This window comes from Castor canadensis, chromosome 3 (genome assembly GCF_047511655.1).
Source record: "Castor canadensis chromosome 3, mCasCan1.hap1v2, whole genome shotgun sequence".
NCBI classification, from domain to species: domain Eukaryota; kingdom Metazoa; phylum Chordata; class Mammalia; order Rodentia; family Castoridae; genus Castor; species Castor canadensis.
In genome coordinates this window covers 43,588,502-43,609,418 of record NC_133388.1, presented here as the reverse complement: position 1 = coordinate 43,609,418, position 20,917 = coordinate 43,588,502, and the positions used below count along the sequence as shown (strand labels likewise).

Sequence of the window (20,917 nt, the reverse complement as noted above, 5' to 3'; positions counted from 1 at the left end):
CTGGCTAGGGAACAAAAATACACAGCTCCAAAATCCACAGATTAGGCTGTCAGGAAGGGTAGGCTCAAACTCTCAGCAGTGAGTTGATGCCGCAGTTCTTAGGTGCAATTTCTTCTCTAGGGGAGCCCCAGTTCTCTTACGGCCTTTCAACAGACTGATGATATAAGAGGATTTCCTTTACTTGAAGTCAACTGATTATGGACTTTAACCACACCCTCAAAATACCTATTAGTGTTTTATTGAATACTTGGTACCTGTGGCCCAGCTAAGGTGATACATAAAACTGACCACCATAGACAGTAAGCAGAAATCTTTATATATGGCTAGTGTTGGGAATGAGAGTTTGTAGTATGAAACAAAATAATTGTGTAATAGGGTTTCATTCCATCAAAGTGGATTATAAACTAAACCAAAGAATTTCTCTGCTCAAATAAATATAGTTGATGTGACATAATTATAACCTATAATTTCTAAGAAACTGGAATGAATTTCTCTGACATCCAGCCATTACTTTTGTGTATTTGTGTGTGTGTGTGTGTGTGTGTGTGTGTGTGTGTGTGTATGTGTTTTAGGTGAGACGATCCTCATTAATTTAAAGGCCTGGAATTAATTTAAAGGTATGGAAAGGTGACTTGCTTTCCCTTTCCTCCTTGCAGCTTTACTTGTAGTCTGACTGCTTTTCTAATTCATTCCTTGCTTGTCTGTCACAGAAAATGGTTTGTTACATTAATATAGTTCTTCTGTTTTTCAGTTATGAATAATGCTTCAAGGCTTAAAGTAGCAGTTGAAAATTCCCTTAGTACTGATCTAGGTATTATCACTATAGGAGTTAAACTCATGAGATAATTTTATAGGGGTAATTTCTTGGCCAAGTTAGATTTTATGCTGAAATCCTGCTGGGTGCTATACACATTGATGGATAACCCGCTGTTTAATAGAACATTCTACTGTTCATGTATGAGAGGAATGGGTGTGCTAATTAGAGACATAAAAGAAAATTCTGCTTCATGTTGTAGATTTTTGCATGTGGAGCTTCTCTTGTTCTGTCATTTTCTGTTGCCTTTTAAAAGTGTGTTTGCCAAATAACTGAAAGCATGGATGTAGAATTCTTGTGGTATCCTCTGAAAATGTTTCCAAGGGACCTGAACTGAATGTTTAAGAATAACAAAGCAAATAGAGGAATTTCTCAGTGGCCTGATGTGGTTTTGAAAAATCCTAAATCATGAGTCTAAGGTTCTGTCCCAAGGACATCTGCCTGAAAATGTTTTTATATGGTCTGCATAGGATGATATATTTTTAAAGTTGGAATTCTTACTGTATACAAGTCCTGTACTCTGTTTAACCCCTGTCACCAACACTCCATAATACTGCCTTCATGGCTGATGGGGACTACGCTGTAGGTATGTGACTTAGTGCTTCCAGGAGCTTATGTTCTACCCAAGGTTGTAAGTGTAATGGGAAGATAATTGCTCCATACAGTGCATGCATAAGAGCTGGGTTTATAACATCTACTTTACCATCCTGCTTGTTCATCCTGTTATACCTCTAATTTTCTCTTATCCTTGGATAAGAGCATCCTTGGATGAGGACTGCTGGAAGGGACTGGAGGCCAAAGAGAAAAGACATCTTAGCTGCTCTTTGAGCATGGGTGGTAAATCAGGGTGAAGATTATTGCTTAGGAGGAACTTGTCCATTTTTCCTTACTGTCTGAGAGCAACTAGACATTGAGGGAGAAAAATGGGGTGAACAGGGGTTGGGAGGTATGGCAGTATGGGAGGAGAGACAGAGGGAAAGATAGAGAGAGAAAAGAGAAAAACACTGAGCCCTAGGACTGAGGGATGGCTCAGTACTACCTGGTGCTTTGGGTAGATAGGAAGGAAAGGGTAAGGAGGAAAGGCTTGAGGGCTGCTGTGAACAGAAGTGCATAATTAGCATTCTCATAAGGCAGTGAAACCAGAGGTGACTGTGAGTTGAGAAGCAGTAGAAACTGGGGCTTGATGAGTTGTAAGAGGCAAGTTTGAGCCAGATAGGTAAACAAGGATAATGTTTGTGGGAAACCTGCTGGCTTCCTGATACATATTATTTCATGTGTCTTCAAGGATCCTGGAATGGTTTTTTATCATTTTTTATACAAGGAAATAAAGGTTTAGAGACTATGAATATTGGTTCAAGTTGTTAAGGTAGAGACAAGGTTTAAACCCAGATTGTCTGAATTCAAGTGCAGTGTTCTTTCAGTGGATCAAGTAGAGAACTTTGAGAACTGGGAGAACACTGAAGACTTTTGTTTTTTGGGGACAGGGTCTTACTCTGTAGCCCAGGCTGGTCTGGAACTCTAGCTTCCCCTGCCTCAGCCTACTGAATGCTTTGAGTACAGTTGTGTGCAACCACACCTGGCTCCCACTGAAGTCTTTTGAACACAGGGGCAATACAAGTGATGTGGAAGAGAGAAGGAACAGTGGTAGAGCAGGAGACTGGTCTTCATGTTAGATTACTATTTTTGCTTTCTAGATCCATCACTGAAGTCTTGTGGTTTTTAACTCCAACAAAACACTAGCTTGTTTATTTCATTCTTTTAACATAAATGTTAATTCTTTATACTCACACAATTAGGAAGCATCAAACCTACTTTTATGCCACATATTGAACTGATGGTCTTTTTGATTATGTGGACCATGTTTACCCAGTGTATGGTGGGATTGTGTTTCAGCAGGTGTTAACTGTGATAGGTTTTGTTTCTGCAGTCTTAATTGTGGTTACAATTGCTTGGACTCTAGGTAAAAAGGCGTAAAAATATAAAGCATTTGAAATTGTTTTCTTATGACAAATTTAGATTTTGATGGAAACAGCCAACTGAGTTATTCTGAGATTCTGTCTTATGAAGATCAACCCATCTCTACCACCTCACAGTCTCCATGTGAGAGGGGGGATATCAGGCACCACAGTCCATCTTACCAAGGGACCAGTGTGGTTAGAAGCCTCAGTCGTCAGTCTACAGAGGGCAGTTTGGAGACAGAAACAGCTTTTAACAACCGGGGCTTTGAGGATTCTTACGCCACTGACAGCTCCTCCGTGTGTAGTCCAGAGGCAAGTTATTTACTTTCTGTTCTTTGTTTTCGTATTGTGTACTCATTGGTCTCTCTCTCTTTTTTTTTTCCTCATTGGTCTCTTTCCTCTTCCTTTCCCTCACCAAATTTCTCCAGAAAGTAAGCATTGCCTTGACCTTAAAATCTTTTATTTGAAATAAATTTTTGTTCAGATGCCCAAAGGCCTTACACATATCAACAAAAGAATCATAAATACATTTCTTTCAAAATGGAAATAAAAAGAAGAATGATGGGAAAAAATGAGGAAGAATGGTGACAGAATGGACTCTTACAGGTTTATTTTTATACAAAAGAATTTTTAGGACTTTCAAAAGGCTGGCTTATTTCTTTCATGAAAAATGGAATATGAGTTACAGCTGTTTGAATGAAAATTATTTGAGAATTTAACTAAAATGGCCCTCCAAATGAAATTATTCATGATATTATGATGAGAATTCTGTAGTGTTAGTATATTTATTAACTTTGAATCAAATCGAAGGTCTAGGAGATGCCATTAATTTGTAATGAACCTCTGGCCATTGATGTTGTTTTGTTATAAATTTCTGATGAAAGATATGTTTTCCACATTTCTTCTTCAATTAAAGCCTGACCATAATATGCCTAACCATCAGAAAGATGGCTGTAGGTGATGATGGTAGTAGCTACCACTTAAAAGGATACCAGTTAATATAGTCCAGGTACTATAAGGATTTTATATTGTTTTATCTTACAGACCTTTATAGTTATTCTTTATTAGATCCATCCTTCCTGTAAGGATTCTATGACATTGGAAGGTATTAAATAGTGGTGAAATTAATTGTAATAAAATAAATCATGTAAGTATATAAAACTTAAGTTTATATAATTTGTAGAGATAGAGGAAGAGAAAGGTGAATGGATTTGATTAGCAGTAGCCTGAGAAAATAAATGGGATGAATAGGATCCAGGTAGTCACGGTCAAAAAATGTTCAAAGAAATACAAAAGAAAATTTCAAAAAATGATGTTCTGACATAATAAGGCTGTGTGGGGAGTTTGTAAAGAGGTATATCTGTGCCTCTGTGTTGGTGTTTCTGCTGAGAGCCAGAAATGGTAACTCAGATATGTGGTTTGTGGCTTGTTAAAAAAGTAGTGCTTCCTATAGAGGCACCCAAAGCTATTAACCTTATCAGCTCTGTTAAAAAGAGATAGAGAAAGAGAAAAAAAAAATCTGCTTCCAAATTGTTTCATTGTTAAGAGTCATATCAAATTCTGTAGAATATTTAAAAATATTCTTTTGGCTACCTCACCACAAAAACAAAACAGAACTATTTACCTGCCTGTTGATGCTTTGTCTCCTTGATAATCGTGCCATTAGGCTTGGAAGTGTCTTTTCAACATAACCTCCCATTTACCTACCTCCTGGAGCCTTAAAAAAAGATCGGTGTTGAGGGTACTAAATGTTCTCAGACTCCAAAAATACCCAGACATCTCTGTGTGCTCCATTCAACCTCCTATCTATTTTGAGACAAAAACTGTAATTTGGTGCTCCTACAGTAGAACTTCAAATCCAACTCAGAGGCAGTTCCCATAACTGCCTGTTCTGCAGGCTTAGCTTGTCTTTTAAGCATTGATTTATTTGCCTCTTAGCTGTGTTAAGAACCATGTCTTCCCTCATGTATCTGGCACCAGGAACGTATTTGTGGGTCTGTTTACTTTGGGCCACACGATGACATCAACACTATCTTACTAAAGCAGAAAGGCTTTTCAGTTTGACAGAAAATCTTTAAACCTACATGGGTTTTGACAATTTGATGCTAGTTTTCCCATCTTCAAGGGAAAAAAACAGGATATTAGAGCTCAAGGAATCATTTATTTTGTCTCAGAAGGAAACTGGTCATGTGGTGTGACTACCTGCTGTGCTGAAGGATTTTTGAGTGCTGCTCTTCTCAGCTGGCAAGGACCATTGACTTTTTCCTGTAGACCTAGGGCTTGGCAGGGAAAACAATGGGAGGGTGGCTCGTGATTTTGAGCACACTGGGAGACAGGTGTCCCACTTTTCATCTCTGCTTTCCACTGATTAATTGGTTGGCCTTGAGAAGTTAATTAAAATCTGCCAAATGGGGATAAGAATGAAGAGATTTTACCTTGCAGGAAGGTCAAATGGATTAACAGTACCCACATGAGGAGCTCCTACAGTTACCTGGTGATGGGTAATGTGTATTGAAATAATTAATTGCTATGAAAATGCCAGCCTTCACAAATGTCTGTCTCAAATCAGCCCAGGCAGGGGCTGCAAAGTACAGTTTTCATGGGTCACACCTCAGATTGGACCATCCAGAACATGGCTGTTGCCTGGATATTCAAAGTTCTTAGGACAGTTACTAAAGAGCCTAACATGGGACTCTCCAGAAACCTGCAGGTAGAGTGAGCATTTATCTGAATAGATAGCCTGATAGGCACACAAGGAGAGATCCTCACTAACTGGGCCATTTTTAGTTTGGCATTGAAGTTGATGACAATGAGTAGGAACCTAAAAAGTATGTGAAATTCACAGTAGTGTTTTCCAACTTCTACTCTCATCTTCTTTCACTCTTCATTTCACATACCATATGTGTATATATATATATATATATATATATATATATATGCAGCTATGGTGAAAGGTCTAGGGGAGAAGAAGGAAAACCTTATGACTCCACATAAGGTTTGGGATTTTGAGGGTTCAGTACTGGATAAGGAAACTCTAGATTCATTTTGCCAGGGTGTGAATCTTGGATGATCCTGGCTGGGTGTATGACCTTGACATGGGGTTGGGAAGATGGTATTTATTTAGCTTTCCTTAGCTTTAATTTCCTCCTCAAAGAAGTGAAGATACCTTATTGTACCTTATTAGGCTGATGTAAATATTTTAAAAAATACTGTTTCTTAACTAACTAGTTTCCTCAATAAAGCAGAGCCCAAGGCAAAGTCTTTTGTTCTCTACTTTGTTGGGGAGTGCAATGTCAGGGAACAAGAGTGAAGGATGAGGAAGTGAGGCAGGGAAAAAGGAAGATCCAGTATGAGCATGTGCCATTGAGTTGGCACATATGGATAGTTACTTTATCTTATGAGACTACACTCCAAGAAGTTATACAACATGATCTCATCTTAGGATGGCTGACCAAGGGGAGAAAAGTTTATTGCATAGGGCATTAATTGTGGCAAACTCTGGACTTCACATACCTGGTGGAAGTAAGTGTTTTACCCTTTCTGAGCCTTAAAATCAACAGGCCAATGATGAGAGATGAGAATATATTTTATGAGCAGGAAGTAAGAATTTATTGGACTGTGCCAGGCTGCAGTTATTTAGAGCCCAGACAGACCTGTGTCTATAGGGGAAGATGGAAAAAATGAGATCAAGAAGATCTGATGTATATAAGATCTGGCTTTTATAGTCTATAAAGGGCTTTGTATGGTACCTAGCATAAGGAACGGCTTCTTGTTAGCTATTATTACTCAAGCCTAGGCAAGCAATATAGAGATGATCAAGAGTAGGCTAAAATAGATGGGAGTTTTAAGAAGAGATAAGGGAGTTTGAGAGAAGATTCTGACTTGATTTTTGAGTTAGCATAACTCCATGGAGACTTGTTTCTAATATTATATATACACTAGTCAGTTGTATTCAGAAGTCTCTATAGCAACAACCACTTTTATCACTTGAAACTAAGAATCTCTGAATAGCAATGCTCATACATGATTGCATGCTTGCATGCTCAAAGGAAAGAATATAAGAAGCCTCCTTTATTTTGTAAGAATCTTAATTTTTTTGGCAGGCTAATTTGAACTTAAAAGAGAAGGGCATTTATAAGCTGTCTACTATGTCAGGTCTACTTTTCACAACATCCCTGTACAGTGGGTATCATACCACTTTTACTATTGAGGAAGACAGAACATTGAAAGGATTCAATCATTTACCCAGTGTCATAGAACTAGTAAATGGTAGACCTGGGTGTCTTAAGAATGTTTGGTTCCAGACAATTATGGGCTGGTAAATGGACATTTTGAGGCATTTCATTATAGTTTTTGAAGTCATCTCTAAATTAACCAAGGTTGGTGCTCAAGTCCATAAATAAGAACTGATTTACAATAAGAATGGGTCCATTCTGAGACCTGTTTATTTACTAGCAAGTGTCAGTCCTTCAGAGGAAAATTAAAATTATGTTGACATTATTTATAATTTATATTTATATATAAAATATATTTATGTTTATATATAAAACAAATTTATGTATTTGTTCATTATGACAAATGCAGTTCAGCTCAGTTTTCTCAATGGGGGCATTAGATGTGAGGGACTGCAAATGAATTGATGTCTAAGAATGATATTCTATAAGGAGGAATGTTTGAAAATAAGTAGCACCAGACCAATGGTGGGGCTAGATATGGAGTCCAATCTTAAGGAAGTATCTTCACACCTATCAGAACTTCGCACCACGACTCTATCAAGAAGGTACATAATGTGCCCTTTTTTGCTAGTGTATATGGAAGCTTAAATTTTTTTAGCCCTGGCTACAGCTGAAAATGTTCATCTCTGGTAGGGTTATGATTTCAGTTCAAGTGTTCTGATTCCAGGTCCAGATTTGCTTTTTACTAAATGGCTTCTAAGGGGTGTCCTTCTTAATTTTTGTTTCTCAAAGTGTGAGCCAAGGCCAGCAATCCGTGTAAGCATTTTAGAAACGCATCACAAGACCAACTCCAGACCTAGTGAATCAGAATCCTTGGATGATTCAGGTCCACATTAAAGTTTGAGAAGCTTGGCCCTACACTTTTTTTTTCAGAGAGACTGAAAATGTATTGAAAGACCACCTTCCCAGGGCCCCCATTAGGATTTTTGTCTGTAGGAGTTTCTAGTCTGTAGAGAACTTGCCCAGGCTTAACCTTTTCTGCTGGGAACTCAAGGAAAAGTCACCTGTTGGGATTGGTTGACTTAAGTTTTAGACTTAATATTTCAGTTGGTTTGAATGATAGTGGGCAGTTGTGCTTTTTGAGAGGCAGTGTACATGAAATTGCTTTCCAAAATATAACTTTATTTATTCATTCCAAAAACAGTCATGAAAGCTTACCATATGTCAGGCAGTGTGCCCTCCAAGAATTCACAGTCTAAAGGAGAAGATCAGTAAATAGACCTTTCCAACATAGAAAGGTCATGTGCTGGCAGTCAGAAGGCATGGGGTTCTGAAGGAGCACCAAGGGACACCAAGTTGCCAAAATATATAGAAGTCATCATTTCCATTCTTAATCTTTCCCTCTGCCTGCAATAGGAACAGGACGGGACCAATCAACAAGTACTATCTGGGGTATTAGAGCCCATTTCAAAGTGTGGTGACCTGGATGTCATCTTTGAATATAGAGCTGTGACCCAGAAGCTCATAGTGACCATTGTGAGAGCACAAGGCCTTCCAGATAAGGACCGAAGTGGTGTCAACTTCTGGCAAGTTCATGTTGTGTTGCTGCCCAATAAGAAACAGAGGGGCAGAACACACATACAGAGAGGTCCCAACCCTATCTTCAAGGAGAAGGTCACCTTCACAAAACTGGAGCCCAGAGATATGACTGCCTGTGCTGTCCGCTTTCGCCTGTATGCTGCCCGTAAGATGACCCGAGAGAGAATGATGGGAGAAAAGCTGTTCTATCTCAGCCACTTGCACCCAGAAGGGGAAATGAAAGTGACTCTGGTTCTGGAGCCAAGAAGTAATATAAGTGTGAGTATGTTAAATGGTGCTGCTAATGATGTGATGTGTTTGAAGATCTGGGACTGTCAGTCATTGATTTAATACATTCAGCTTGTGAATTCAGAGACCTTAATTTAATTTTCCATTTGGCTCTCATCCTTATGAGCCATGATTTGTACTTCATGGTACGATGCATCTTTCATGCCTGTCCTCCTGATAACCTGATGGATGTATTCCCTGTCCATTTTAGGAAATGACAGCAGTAGTATGGTAGAGGACATGAAAGAACCTGGAGAGGTGCTGGGCTTTTGGGTTAGTGGAAAAGTGGTCCTATACCTCCCACTCCCAGTGACTCTCAGAGATAGGATTTTTAAAGCAAGGTCCCTAACAAATGTGTGGGAGCAGCATACAACAGCATCCCTGAACTCCAGACACTTCTGAGATCTTCCATTTATATAACTGGGCTCTTCCCATGTGCCTCATTCCTTTGCTTGCTCCAGGCTTTTAGGGAAGACATAGGGTATGTGTCTACAAGATTTGCAACTCTACTATTGCCTTGGGTTCTCTCATCTAATGTGAAGATGTCCTTTCAGAAAACCACGTGAAAAGATTGGGTGGCTGTGGGTTACTGGCCCAATCAGTCATTCATTCAAAGATGTTTACTGTCAAGTACTAGAGGCCAAGTGAGAGCAGAAACACATTAAGCAGCTAATACTCCACCGTCTCTAGTGGAGGAAGGTGTCATTGGGAAGATCCTGGTAGTCAAGGAGAGAAAGTGCCAGAGGCTGCTGTGTGTTTAGAGAGGTCAAGGAAGGTGATAAAACTCAGAGCTCAAGCAATTGAGGGAACAAGACCGGTGACATGTGGAAGCTGAGGATTTGAGGCAGAGATATATAGGCATGAGGCTGGGGACTTGCCATGTTTGAGGAAGAACAAAGGAGTTGGGTTAGAGTGTAGTGGTGTGATACCCATCCCACTGAATTCCTCATCATGCCTCCACATCTTCGGACTTAAAACTTTTGATTTGTACCTCCCTAAATCTATTCCACCTGCCATTTCCTGACTTGCCTAGAGGCAACTTCATCCTTATAGTTATAAAGGGTCAAACTCTTAAAAGTCATCTGTGACTTCTCTCTTTTCCACCCGAAACCTTATTAGCTCTGTCTTCAGATACAACCAGAATCTGGTTCTCTGTTGGAATGCTAAAATAGCCTCCTGACTGTGGCCTCTCCACCTTTGCACCCTACAGACTATTTTGGATTTGGGAGATAGAATGAGCCTGGTAAAGCATAAGCTAGATTGTTTCTCACATCTACTTAAACCCCTCTTTTTCTTAAGCTCTGACTAAAGTATATCCAAAATCATGGCGAACAGAAACCACAGGAGGTCAGAAAGGACCTGAACTGTTAAGCACAGGGGAGGTGTGATCATGCCTATATATCTTGGTACCAGGTGCTTTGCTCTGCGATGGGAACACAGATTGGATGGGGAGAAGGATCAAGTGTGAAAGAACATAACATTGAAGGTGACAATTCTTTCTTCCATGAGCTATGTTGAGCATGATTATATGCTAGACATTGGCTATGCATTGTTGACTGAGAGATTTATTTATTTATTTAATCCTTTGGTGGCACTGGGGTTTGAACTCAGGGCCTCATGCTTGCTAGGCAGGTGCTCTTACCACTTGAGCTACTCCACCAGTCCTTTTTTGTGACAGGTTATTTGGAGATAGGGTCTCATGAACTATTTTGCCCAGAGAGGCTTCAAACCATGATCCTCCTGTCTTTGCCTCCTGAGTAACCAGGATTACAGGCATGAGCCACTGGACCTAGACATTTATATGCCCTGGTTTCTATGCATTAGAGACTGAGAAATGGATATAAGTTCAGAATTTGATGGGACAGGCAAACAGTACAGTGACAGGTACCATAGTCGGGGCTTGTATAGAAGTCCAGTGGCAGGGGTGACCCTACCCAAAACTAAGCAAATGCTTCATTGATGGATTTGCATCTTCTAGACAGCAGAGCCTGCAAGTCACCTGTCAAAACCCCATAGCCCCATAGTTTAAAATTTGTGTTCTTGGAGCCTTAATGCCCATGGTTTGGTAAAAAGGATACTGACCTATACAGAGATGTGCAGAATATTTACTGTCTTTCATTGCTGGCTTCCTGATAAGTTTTAGGAAATGATTTCAAATAGTTAAAGGTTTAAGCAAAGCACATTGTACTTGTTTCTGGTGGAGGAGGTGGTGTGTTAGGGAGGTTAGTGGCCTGCTCCAGGAGGGTGATGCCCACTTCTGCTCCTCAGTGAGAACAAGCATCCTGGTCTACTTTTTTTTCCCCTCCCAGTGTGCCTGGTGCATAAAGGTATTCAGAAGCATGCACATGAATAGACATGTCAGAAAGCCTGGGCTCTTTCCTATGCTCACCTGCTGCCTGCTAGGTCATAGAGATCCATAATCTATGTGTCAACTTCTTTAGCAAATGCTCATGAAAGTGCTCATTTTCAATGTAACTCATTTCCTTAGAGGGCAAAATTTAGCATCTGGCATATACCTCAAGAAGCAGAACTAGGGGTCAAATGTTCTATGTGCTGGTCAATGTCTAGTGGTCATTTCTTTTATTGAGACAAAATGCTTCCAGTATTGCCATATTCATTATGAGGGCTCAGAGAACAGAAACAAAACTCAGGCATGGAGTAGATGGGTTCCTTAGAAACATTCAGGCACAAATTACACAGGAGGGAATTTTGGTGTATATTAAATGTATTATTAGCTCTCCATGTATCTTAGAAGGTTTGATTTACACTAGTAATAATGTCTTTGTCCAATTGTCTTTTGAGAGAAAATATGGAATGGAGACAGCTCCTGGAACAAATATGTCAGCTAATAATGAAGGCATCTTATCCATGGCTGTGCTCCCCAGCACATTGTAATTCACACCGAGTGCCTGTTAGTAATCTTTGGCAGTCATTGAGATTGGGTCACAATTTCACCAAACAAAATATCGGCTTTCTCTAAAAGAGGAATGCAGCCTGGGCCAATGGATTCTTTGTGTTCTTCCCCTCCAGAGTGGAGAGTCTCCGCTCAGCCCATCTGCAGTTTCTCACAGTGATAGTGCTTCATCCACACAGTCGCTGTCTCATGGAGGGGCGCCAGAGCTGTTGGTGGGGCTGTCCTACAATGCCACAACAGGGCGATTATCTGTGGAAATGATCAAAGGCAGCCATTTCCGAAACCTCGCTGTTAACCGAGCTCCTGGTAAGTGTGTGTCTGTTGCTCCAGCTCTGGTCCCTCCAGAGGCAAATAGAAAGCCAGGTTTTCTTTCATCTTAACTCTGTTATTTTTATTGTAAAAATTACTTGGTATAGCTTAGGCAAGTTTTCACAAAGCAATGCCTCTGGATTTCTTAATGGCTTTCTCTTTAATTGGACTGAAGGCCTCTATGATATTAGATGCATCTTGACATGAAATGGACTGGCCTGCGTGCCTACATTAAAGGAAAGCATAGTTTATATGAACAATTAAAAATCTGCTAATATGTCCGAGGTCCTCAACTTTAAAGAGGTGGAGCTCTGACTTTGGAGGTAGGCAGATCTGGGGTTGAATTCCAGTTCTATATTTACCCACTATCTTTGCTCTGATCTAATTCAATTATGCTTTTTCTGAATTCCAGTTAACTTGTCAGGGGGGAGAAAGAGATGTTGATACTACTTTCCTAATGGGGTTATTTTGGGATTAAATACAATGATTTATGTAAAGAGTTTAGAATAATATCTAACATAGTGAACACACATGAAATGTTAGTAATTACAGTGATGGAGAAGGAGGTGGAGGAGGAAGATATGTGGCAATGCAGACCATCTCACCAGGGGAAATGATCACTTACAAGGTCATTACTAGGAAGAAGGGCTTAAGACACCCTTCATGGCTGTAGTTCAGCATTCAGGAAGGCAAACAACTGCCACCACCAACTACCTCAACAACCTCTCAGCCTAAGAAGTTGGATGCTGAACATTGAAATAACACTGTTAAAAATTAGCTCATCTTTTATGGTCTTCCTTACCAGAAAAAAAAAAAAAAAGCTTGAAAAAGGATAGGGAGATAGTGTCTGTCTCACTTCTGCAAATACATCTAAACAGAAGAATGTAAAAAGGATGCTAGCTGCAAGAGAGTCTGAAACATGTTGTTGAATTTTTAGCCTTTTATGAGCAATAAGATAAAGTAGAAGGGGGGGGTAAAGTAGAGAAGCAGGGGCCTGCTGACCACTGGCACCAAAGTCTTATTGAAAGAAGGGTGAATATAATTCAGTAAGGTAGAAAGAGTCAATGGGCTGTGGCCACACATGGCAGCAATAGGGAAGAACCAGGTGAATGAATAGAACTGATTTGGGCTTCCATTGTTTTTGTTTTGTCCTTCGGTGTGTTATAGACCACAAAGTGTCTGTTGTATTGTTGTATGTGGGTATTTTGTTAGACAGTATTAAAGCTATCAGAGTAAGTTAGGAAAGCCCCAGAACTCTGGGTTACAGAATAGACCAGGTGTATAACTCATATTCTGTGTCACACTGCTTAGAGCAGGTGAGAGCCATTTAGAATGCATAATAGGCTCTGATTATCAGTTGCACAACTACAGTCTCTTTGTTTTCCACAATAGCCCTGAATTTATTCAAGTCTAGATTTACTACTACTCCTTCAGTGTTTTTGCCTATCTCTTTTCCTATTCTCCTGAGATAAGTAAGGTCTGAACAATATTTTAGAGACATGGTGGAGATGCAGAGAATGATGGAGATGTGGATCACACAAACATGGTTTATTCCAGTGCAAGCTTGGACGTTGTCCTTTGAGGGCTGGGTGTAGCCCAGGGAACACGTACAGCATGGTGATTAAGGAGGAGTCATTCAGAGGCTGACCAACTCAGGTATAAATTCAGGCTCTGCTGTGAGTGACTAAACTGTTCTGAATCTCAGTTTCCTCATCAGATGGAATCACAGCAATGTATACTTTGTAGACAGGGATAGAACCCAGAATGCTGTGATGTTGGAGTTGCTACTATTATATGTTCATAAGTTTCTATATAAAAGAAAATATGCCAAAGAGGAAATTCTTGTGATGACTATTTAAAACCGTATGGGAAAAAAGGCAAGTCTTACTTGGAAATTGATTTAATTCCAGAAGTTTAAGTCAGTGTGGTGTCTGATACATGATTTGTCATAGATGCAATGTTGCAATATAACCTAAAACATAACCAACATGCTGTATCTTTGCAACCAAGGTATTAGAAAACAATGCTGTTGTGAGACTGTTAATTAAAACAGAAATCCAGTAGTGAAGACAAAAGTCTTTTTGTCTCTGTAAAAGGCTGGTACTCGAGGAAAAGCCAATTTAATTAGGAAGGGATGAGAAAATAGAAAGTTCCTTTGTGGAGCTTCTGAAAGGGACCTCTTGGTACTTTCAAGGGCTAAGATGTTGACGATGTTGGTTCTTCATTATGGCACTAGCACTATTTTGACAATCATCAGACAAACTTAGGATACATTTTTTAGTTTCCATATAGATGGGAGCAAGAGTTTTAGGAGGTAACTGAGCAGAGTTTTGGAAGGAAGAGGGGAGAAGGAAAGAGGATGGGAGGGAAGAGATGAACGAGCTGTAAGTGGGGAATGGTAAAGGAAGCATGCCAGGCATGCTGCTGCCCACAGTGGGGGGAGGGCAGGAAGGGCCCTGCATCAGAAGCTGGGGGTGGGGTGGGATGGGGTGGGGTTTGCTGCAAGCAAGGCCTGCCTAGGAAACTAATGAAAACTGGGGTCACACAATATGGTGCTTGAGGCTTTCCACTCAGGTATCATTACCGTCCCTGTGAACCACAGGAGAGCAAATAAACAAATTAAGATATATAATGAGAAAAAAGATACATAACAAGATGCTATTAAGCAATACAAAGAAGTAAAATTAAGCTGAGATATTTAACATCAGTGAATTTCAAGAACGTCACTGAGTACTACGTAATTCTGTTGATATCAAGTTCTACAACAGCCAAACTAATCAACAATGGGAAAAAATAGAGGAGTGATTGCTTCCAGAATGGCACTGGTGCTGGGATATTCTGGGTATGAGCATGGGGAGAAATGTTCTCTATCTTGATAGGAGTATAGGCTAAATGAAGCTGTGCATTTGTAACTACTCACCAAGTGTCTTTAAGCTTTGTGCATTTCACCATATGTAAATTTTACCTTAAAAAAGAGTAATGAGATATTGAACTTCAGTTGATGAAATGCATGCTGAAATGATTAGCAGTGAATAGCAATGATGGTTACAACTAAAATGGATTGATGGATGGACACATGCACAGGTATATGAAAAAGCAAGTAGAGCAAAATAAAAACAATTGAAGACTCAAGGTGGCAGGTATGAGTCTCCACTGTATGATTACTTACAATTTTCTGTATAGTTGGAATTTTTAATTATAAAATATGAGGGGAAACAAGCTAGTCCGTTCTGAAATGATACTTCTGTGTGAAGTGGGTAGCAAACAAACAAAAACCAAATATGAATCTTAGCTATAGATGGGGCTTCCATCTATACATTTTAGGAATACATGTTGTTTTTACATTAGAATGGCATTTCAAGATCCACTCTTATCCCTGTGGCTTTGCCCTGTATGAGAGACATGAACCTGAGGACCTCTTCTATGGTGTTCTCCACAAATCACATCCATCCAAGAGAAAGAATGTGGCTGGACATTCCATCTTTTCCAACGTTAACCTTTTTCTCTGCTCGTCTGTTATAGATAAATAGATCATCTATCTATCTGTCTATCACTTTTTGGTGAAAATGCCCCTTTTATAAAGTGATGTGTTGTTTTGGGCCATATTGGTGGGGCAGGGAACTTAAATATGATATTTTAAAATTACTAAAAGTAGCTCATTGAACCTATTCATGAACAATATTTACATGAGGTAACAATATCAAGTAATAACATGCCAGGCATCATTGTGGTCACTTTTGGGGTAATAGCTCATTAAGAAATTTTATTGTTATTGCCATTAAGATGATATAGGCTAGACTACAAATCTACTGGCAAAAGGTAGTCATGGCTGATGATTTGGGGGAAAAGCAGTGTATGGTGTCTAGTAACCATCAGAAACCCTGATGTGCATTTACATTGTCAATAAGAATTAGAAACATTTAGCTGGACATGGTAGGGTGCACCTTTCATCCTACACACACACACACACACACACACACACAATGAATTAAAAGCATTTGATTGTCTTTCAAACTTGGTTTCATGGAAAAGCAATTCAATTGCAATTTAGTAGCTCAATTCTGTTCTTAGCCTAGGCCTACCACCTGCATGGCCTCAGCATTTAATTTAACCACTGTGAATTTCATTTCCTTCTCTATTAAATGAGGTTAACAAGGGAACGTTACACACATGTTAGGTGTTTTTTTTTTTAAGTCAGCTATTCTGTTGACAGACTTTCTTTCTGTCGTCATCTTTCTATGACTCCTTCTACAATGGCTTACTGCACTGTGTATATATGTAACACCCTTGTCAAAAGCTATCATTAAGATGTCCCCTCCAGTTAGAAACAGCAAGTTCCCTGGCTTCCCAGCATGTGCATGATTAGCCGCATGTGATAATTACAACCCAAATGATAATACTTACCAGCAGTAGCCTATTAACCTTGTTAGGCACTCACAACAGCATAGACTAGAGGGAAGAAAATCAAAGAGCAAATCAAGCTGCCTCATGCATAGTGTGAAGAGCAAGTGGGATAGTAAGGGTGCTCTACAAATGCAGTACAGGGAGGAAGGACTCAGTGGAGATGGACACATATGGGACACATGGCCTTCTTTTACAATTCTGGCCCAATTTTCAGTAAAGCATGGAATATTAGTAGCCATGGTGTGCTCAGAATTAAGGCTAGTTCATATGAGACTTAGATGTGGCATTAACTTATCAAGTCATATGTGACATTTCTTTCTCTACATCAGCTCATTTAATTCTCACAGTGATCAAAGTTAGACAGAATATCTTAAAAGCAATAGGGAAAAAAAGACAGTTACCATGGAATGTGAATTATATCTGAAGAGAGATATTTAAAAACTATAGTCACTTATGAAGGACAGACTCCTCAACAGTAATGACAGAGCCAGAAGAAAATGGGAAATCATAGCCAAGTCTTGAGAGATAAACACTCAGCTTGTTCTCTGAGTGAAGGAAAAATGAGGGTATTTTCCACAAAGTGTTTTTTGTTGTTGTTTTGTTTTCATAGTACTAGAGTTTGAACTCAGGGCCTCACACTTGATAGGCAAGTGCAGTACCACTTCATCCATGCCGCCACTCCTTTTATGCTTTAGTCATTTTTCAGATAGGGTCTTTCTTTTGCCTTTGAATGGTGATCCTCCTCCCTCTGCCTCCTAGGTAGCTGGGATAAAAAACAGGTACTACCACACCCTGTTCGTTTTTTGACTTGGGATCTTGCTAACTTTTCGCCTGGGGTGGTCTCAAACTGCAACCTCCCCATCTCTGCTGCTTGAGTAACTGGTTTGTATGCATGCATCACTACACCCAGATCCCCCAAAGTTTGAGAGGATTTAATCACTGAAAGTACTATGACATAATATATTTTAGGAAGAAAGAAATTGAAAGTACAAGTAAGTAATGAAATGCAAGAAGGAATAGTGAACAAAGAAATTGACAAACTTGTAAGTAAATATAAGCCTACTTGGATTATGTTAAACAAAAATAGGAACATCAGTAAAAATTGACTAATCTTGAGAATAAAACAAGAAAATGGAAGTAAAAGTCTAGGTAGGTATAACATGAATGATGGGAAGGGGTGATGGAAGTGAAAGGATTCTGAGGTCTTTATTTGCTTAAGAGGAGGGTGGAAATCAGGTATGGTGGTGCATGCCTGTAATCCCAGCACTCTTCAGGCTGAGGCAGAAGGATTGCAAGTTGGTAGTCTAGCCTGGGCTACACAATGAGATCCTGTTTCAAAAAAACAAGCAAACACAAAAGAGAGGATGGTATATATTATCATATATGGTCAAATTATTTTGAACAAGGATGCCAAGATCACAAATTGTTCTTTTTTATTCAAAAAATTATGCTGGGAAAATATGATATCAATTACAAAAGACTGACATTGGATTCATATCTAACATCATGTACAAAAAATCAACTCAGACCAAAGACCTAAATATAAAATCTAAAATCGTGAAAGTCTTTAAAGAAAACAGAGCAAAACTTTCATGACACAGGATCTGGCAATGAGTTCTTGGTTGTGACACTAAAGGTACAGAAAACAAAATAATAAATGCAGAAACCAAACTTTGTGAACGTTAGCAAACTGTGCATCAAAAATCAATAGAGTACTAAGGCAGCCAAAAGAATGTGGGAAATATATCTGAAAAAGGATTAATGTACAGAAAATGTAGAAATTTCCTAAAACTTAGAAACAAAAACCCAAACAATATGAGTAAACAGCTTGAATATACATTTCTCCAAAGATACACAAATGGCCGCTAGAAATATGGACACATGCTCAATGTCATAGGGAAATCAAAGCCCTTCTGCATTGTGAGTGGGAATATAAAATGGTACAGAGTAGTGCAGTTCTTCAAAAAACTAAAACAATCTAACGAGCGTGTGACTGAGCCATTCCACTTGTGAATATATACTGAAAAGAACTGAAGGCATCTTGAGGGGATATGTGTATAAGCATGTTCATAGCAGCATTTTTTGCAATAATTAAAACATAGAAACAACCTAAGTGTGCCTCCATGGATTCACGGATAAGTAAAATGTGGTATCTATGTACAGTAGAATATGTTCAGTCATAAAAGGAAGGAAATTCTGATATATGCTGCAGTATGCACAAACCTTGAAGACTTTATACTATGTGAAATAAGGCAGCCACAAAAAGACCCTGAGCAATTCCACTTGTATGAGGTATGTGGAGTGGTAAAGCTCACAGAGACTGACCTGACAGCAGGTGGTGGTTGCCAGGGGTTAGGGGAAAGGGAAATGGAAAGTTAGTGTGCAGTGCACTTAGAGTTTCAGTTTTTACAACATGAAAAGAATTCTGGAGTTGGATGATGGTGATGGTTGCCTGGCATTATGAATCCATTTAATCTCACTGAACTGTACACTTAAAATGGTTAAAATGGTAAGGTTTATAGTTATGTGTCTTTTAACATAATTTTCAAAAAGTAGGGGAAAAACACAAGAGAGATATCAGATTATAAAACCAGGTTGCAAATAATCCATATAAGAGCTGGTTGTTTAGACTGATGCTTTGAAGAAAAATAATTAAAATTGTATTAGGAAGTTATAGGTGTATTGAATCAGAGTATATGGGCAGTCTCTGTATCTTCTGCTCAATTTTGTCATATACCCTAAAAATGCTCTCCAAAATGTAAAACCTATTAAAAATTAAGAGAATAGAAAAAGAGGAAATCAGAGATATTAATTTAGACATTCAATCAAGTGTACATGTTAAAATTATAATCTAACTTTCAAGCCAATAGAATTAATGAGAATAAAGAGAATAGAAAACAGATATAAAACATTTTAAAGCATAGAAAATGCAGAATAAATAGCACAAGCCAAAACATCAAGTATCAATAAAATACTTCAATGGCCATAATAAATATAAAGGGACAAAAATTGTCACGTAAAAGATCTAAGATTAGATTTTTAAAATTTTTTAAATTTTATTCATGTGTGCATACAATGCTTGGGTCATTTCTCCCCCCTGCCCCCACCCCCTCCCTTACTACCCACTCCGCCCCCTCCCTCTCCCCCCCCTCAATACCCAGCAGAAACTATTTTGCCCTTATCTCTAATTTTGTTGAAGAGAGAATATAAGCAATAATAGGAAGGAACAAGGGTTTTTGCTGGTTGAGATAAGGATAGCTATACAGGGAGTTGACTCACATTGATTTCCTGTGCGTGTGTGTTACCGTCTAAGGTAATTCTTTTTGATCTCACCTTTTCTCTTAGATTGAATGAGGTGTTGCAGTGCATGCCTCTGAGCATAATTACTTGGGAGGTGGAGTTAGGATCACAGTCCAGGCTGGCCCAGGGAAAAATGTGGCCCTATCTGAAAAAATACCAAAAACAAAAAAGCAGTAGAGGTGTGTGGCTCAAGTGTATACTGCATGCTTCAGCTTGCATGGCCCTGAATTCAGTCCTTTAGTAGCACACACACACAAGATTAATACATATATATAACGTGAAAATAAAACCAGTAGTTATCAACAAATTGAGCTTATCTTAGGAATACAAGAATGATTTAACATTAGGAAAATCTAGTATAATTCACATATTAACTGATTTATGAGAAAACATGATGACTTCAATAGATGCAAATAGAAGCTTTTGATAAAAACTACAGTTTCTGAGAAACTTATCTCAATAGATGCAAATGGACTCTTTTATTAAAATGTGCCATTCATTAGTGATAAAAATAACTCATAGCAGATGTGTAGCAGATGATGTGTTAGTGTGACAAGGCAATGATGCTTTAACAAATAAACCCTAGAATCTCAGTGGCTTAACATGGCGAAAATTCCTCATGTTATAGTCCAAAGTGAGTCATCTGAGTTTTTTTTCACTTCTGACTCCATTTGGCGAGGAAGAAATAGTGTTGCTCTGGAAGCAGAAGAGATAGCTTGGGGCCTTTCTTGAGTAGGAGGAGTTGAATATAACTGTGGTTAAGATGATAATACTTCTCAAGTTCCTTTGTTCAGGACAAAGGCGTGCAGCCCAGCCAACTCAGATCTGCTGGGAAGGCCACACCCTCAATTTGATATTCAAGATGAATTGACTATTAAGTTATTCACCCTAGGAGGTTTAGTAGCCTGTTTTGCTCAAAGAATTTTAAAATCCATCTTTTATTGTTTAGAGGTCTGGAAGCAATCAGCTTCCCATCGTAAAAATGTCTGAATTTCTATATTTTTTCTTTTTCCTTGTTGACTCTTTCCCAGCCCTACTTTTTCTCCTCTTATCCCACATTGTGTCAATAATACTGAATGCACTTCTAAATGTTGGATTTTTTTTTCAAACAATGTCCCTAGAGCAACAAACTCTTTAGACATGGGTTCTTCCTTCCAACTTATAGTAGATGGCAGTC

The 20,917-nt window shown here is 39.0% G+C and overlaps 1 protein-coding gene and 1 non-coding gene across 9 annotated transcripts in view; one reads left to right on the top strand and one right to left on the bottom strand.

Moving 5' to 3' along the window:
• Syt16 (synaptotagmin 16) overlaps nucleotides 1–20,917 on the top strand; it is a 290,398-nt gene that overhangs the window by 252,313 nt on the left and 17,168 nt on the right. For all 8 annotated transcript variants that reach the window (XM_074067834.1, XM_074067835.1, XM_074067837.1 and 5 more), the window contains 3 exons: nucleotides 2,831–3,084; nucleotides 8,364–8,804; nucleotides 11,844–12,033. In XM_074067834.1, coding sequence (XP_073923935.1) covers nucleotides 2,831–3,084; nucleotides 8,364–8,804; nucleotides 11,844–12,033 — 885 coding nt within the window. The remainder of the gene's footprint in view (nucleotides 1–2,830; nucleotides 3,085–8,363; nucleotides 8,805–11,843; nucleotides 12,034–20,917) is intronic.
• On the bottom strand, nucleotides 10,400–10,473 carry Trnaa-agc (transfer RNA alanine (anticodon AGC)). Its single transcript has one exon. It is a non-coding gene; the product is annotated as a tRNA-Ala (tRNA).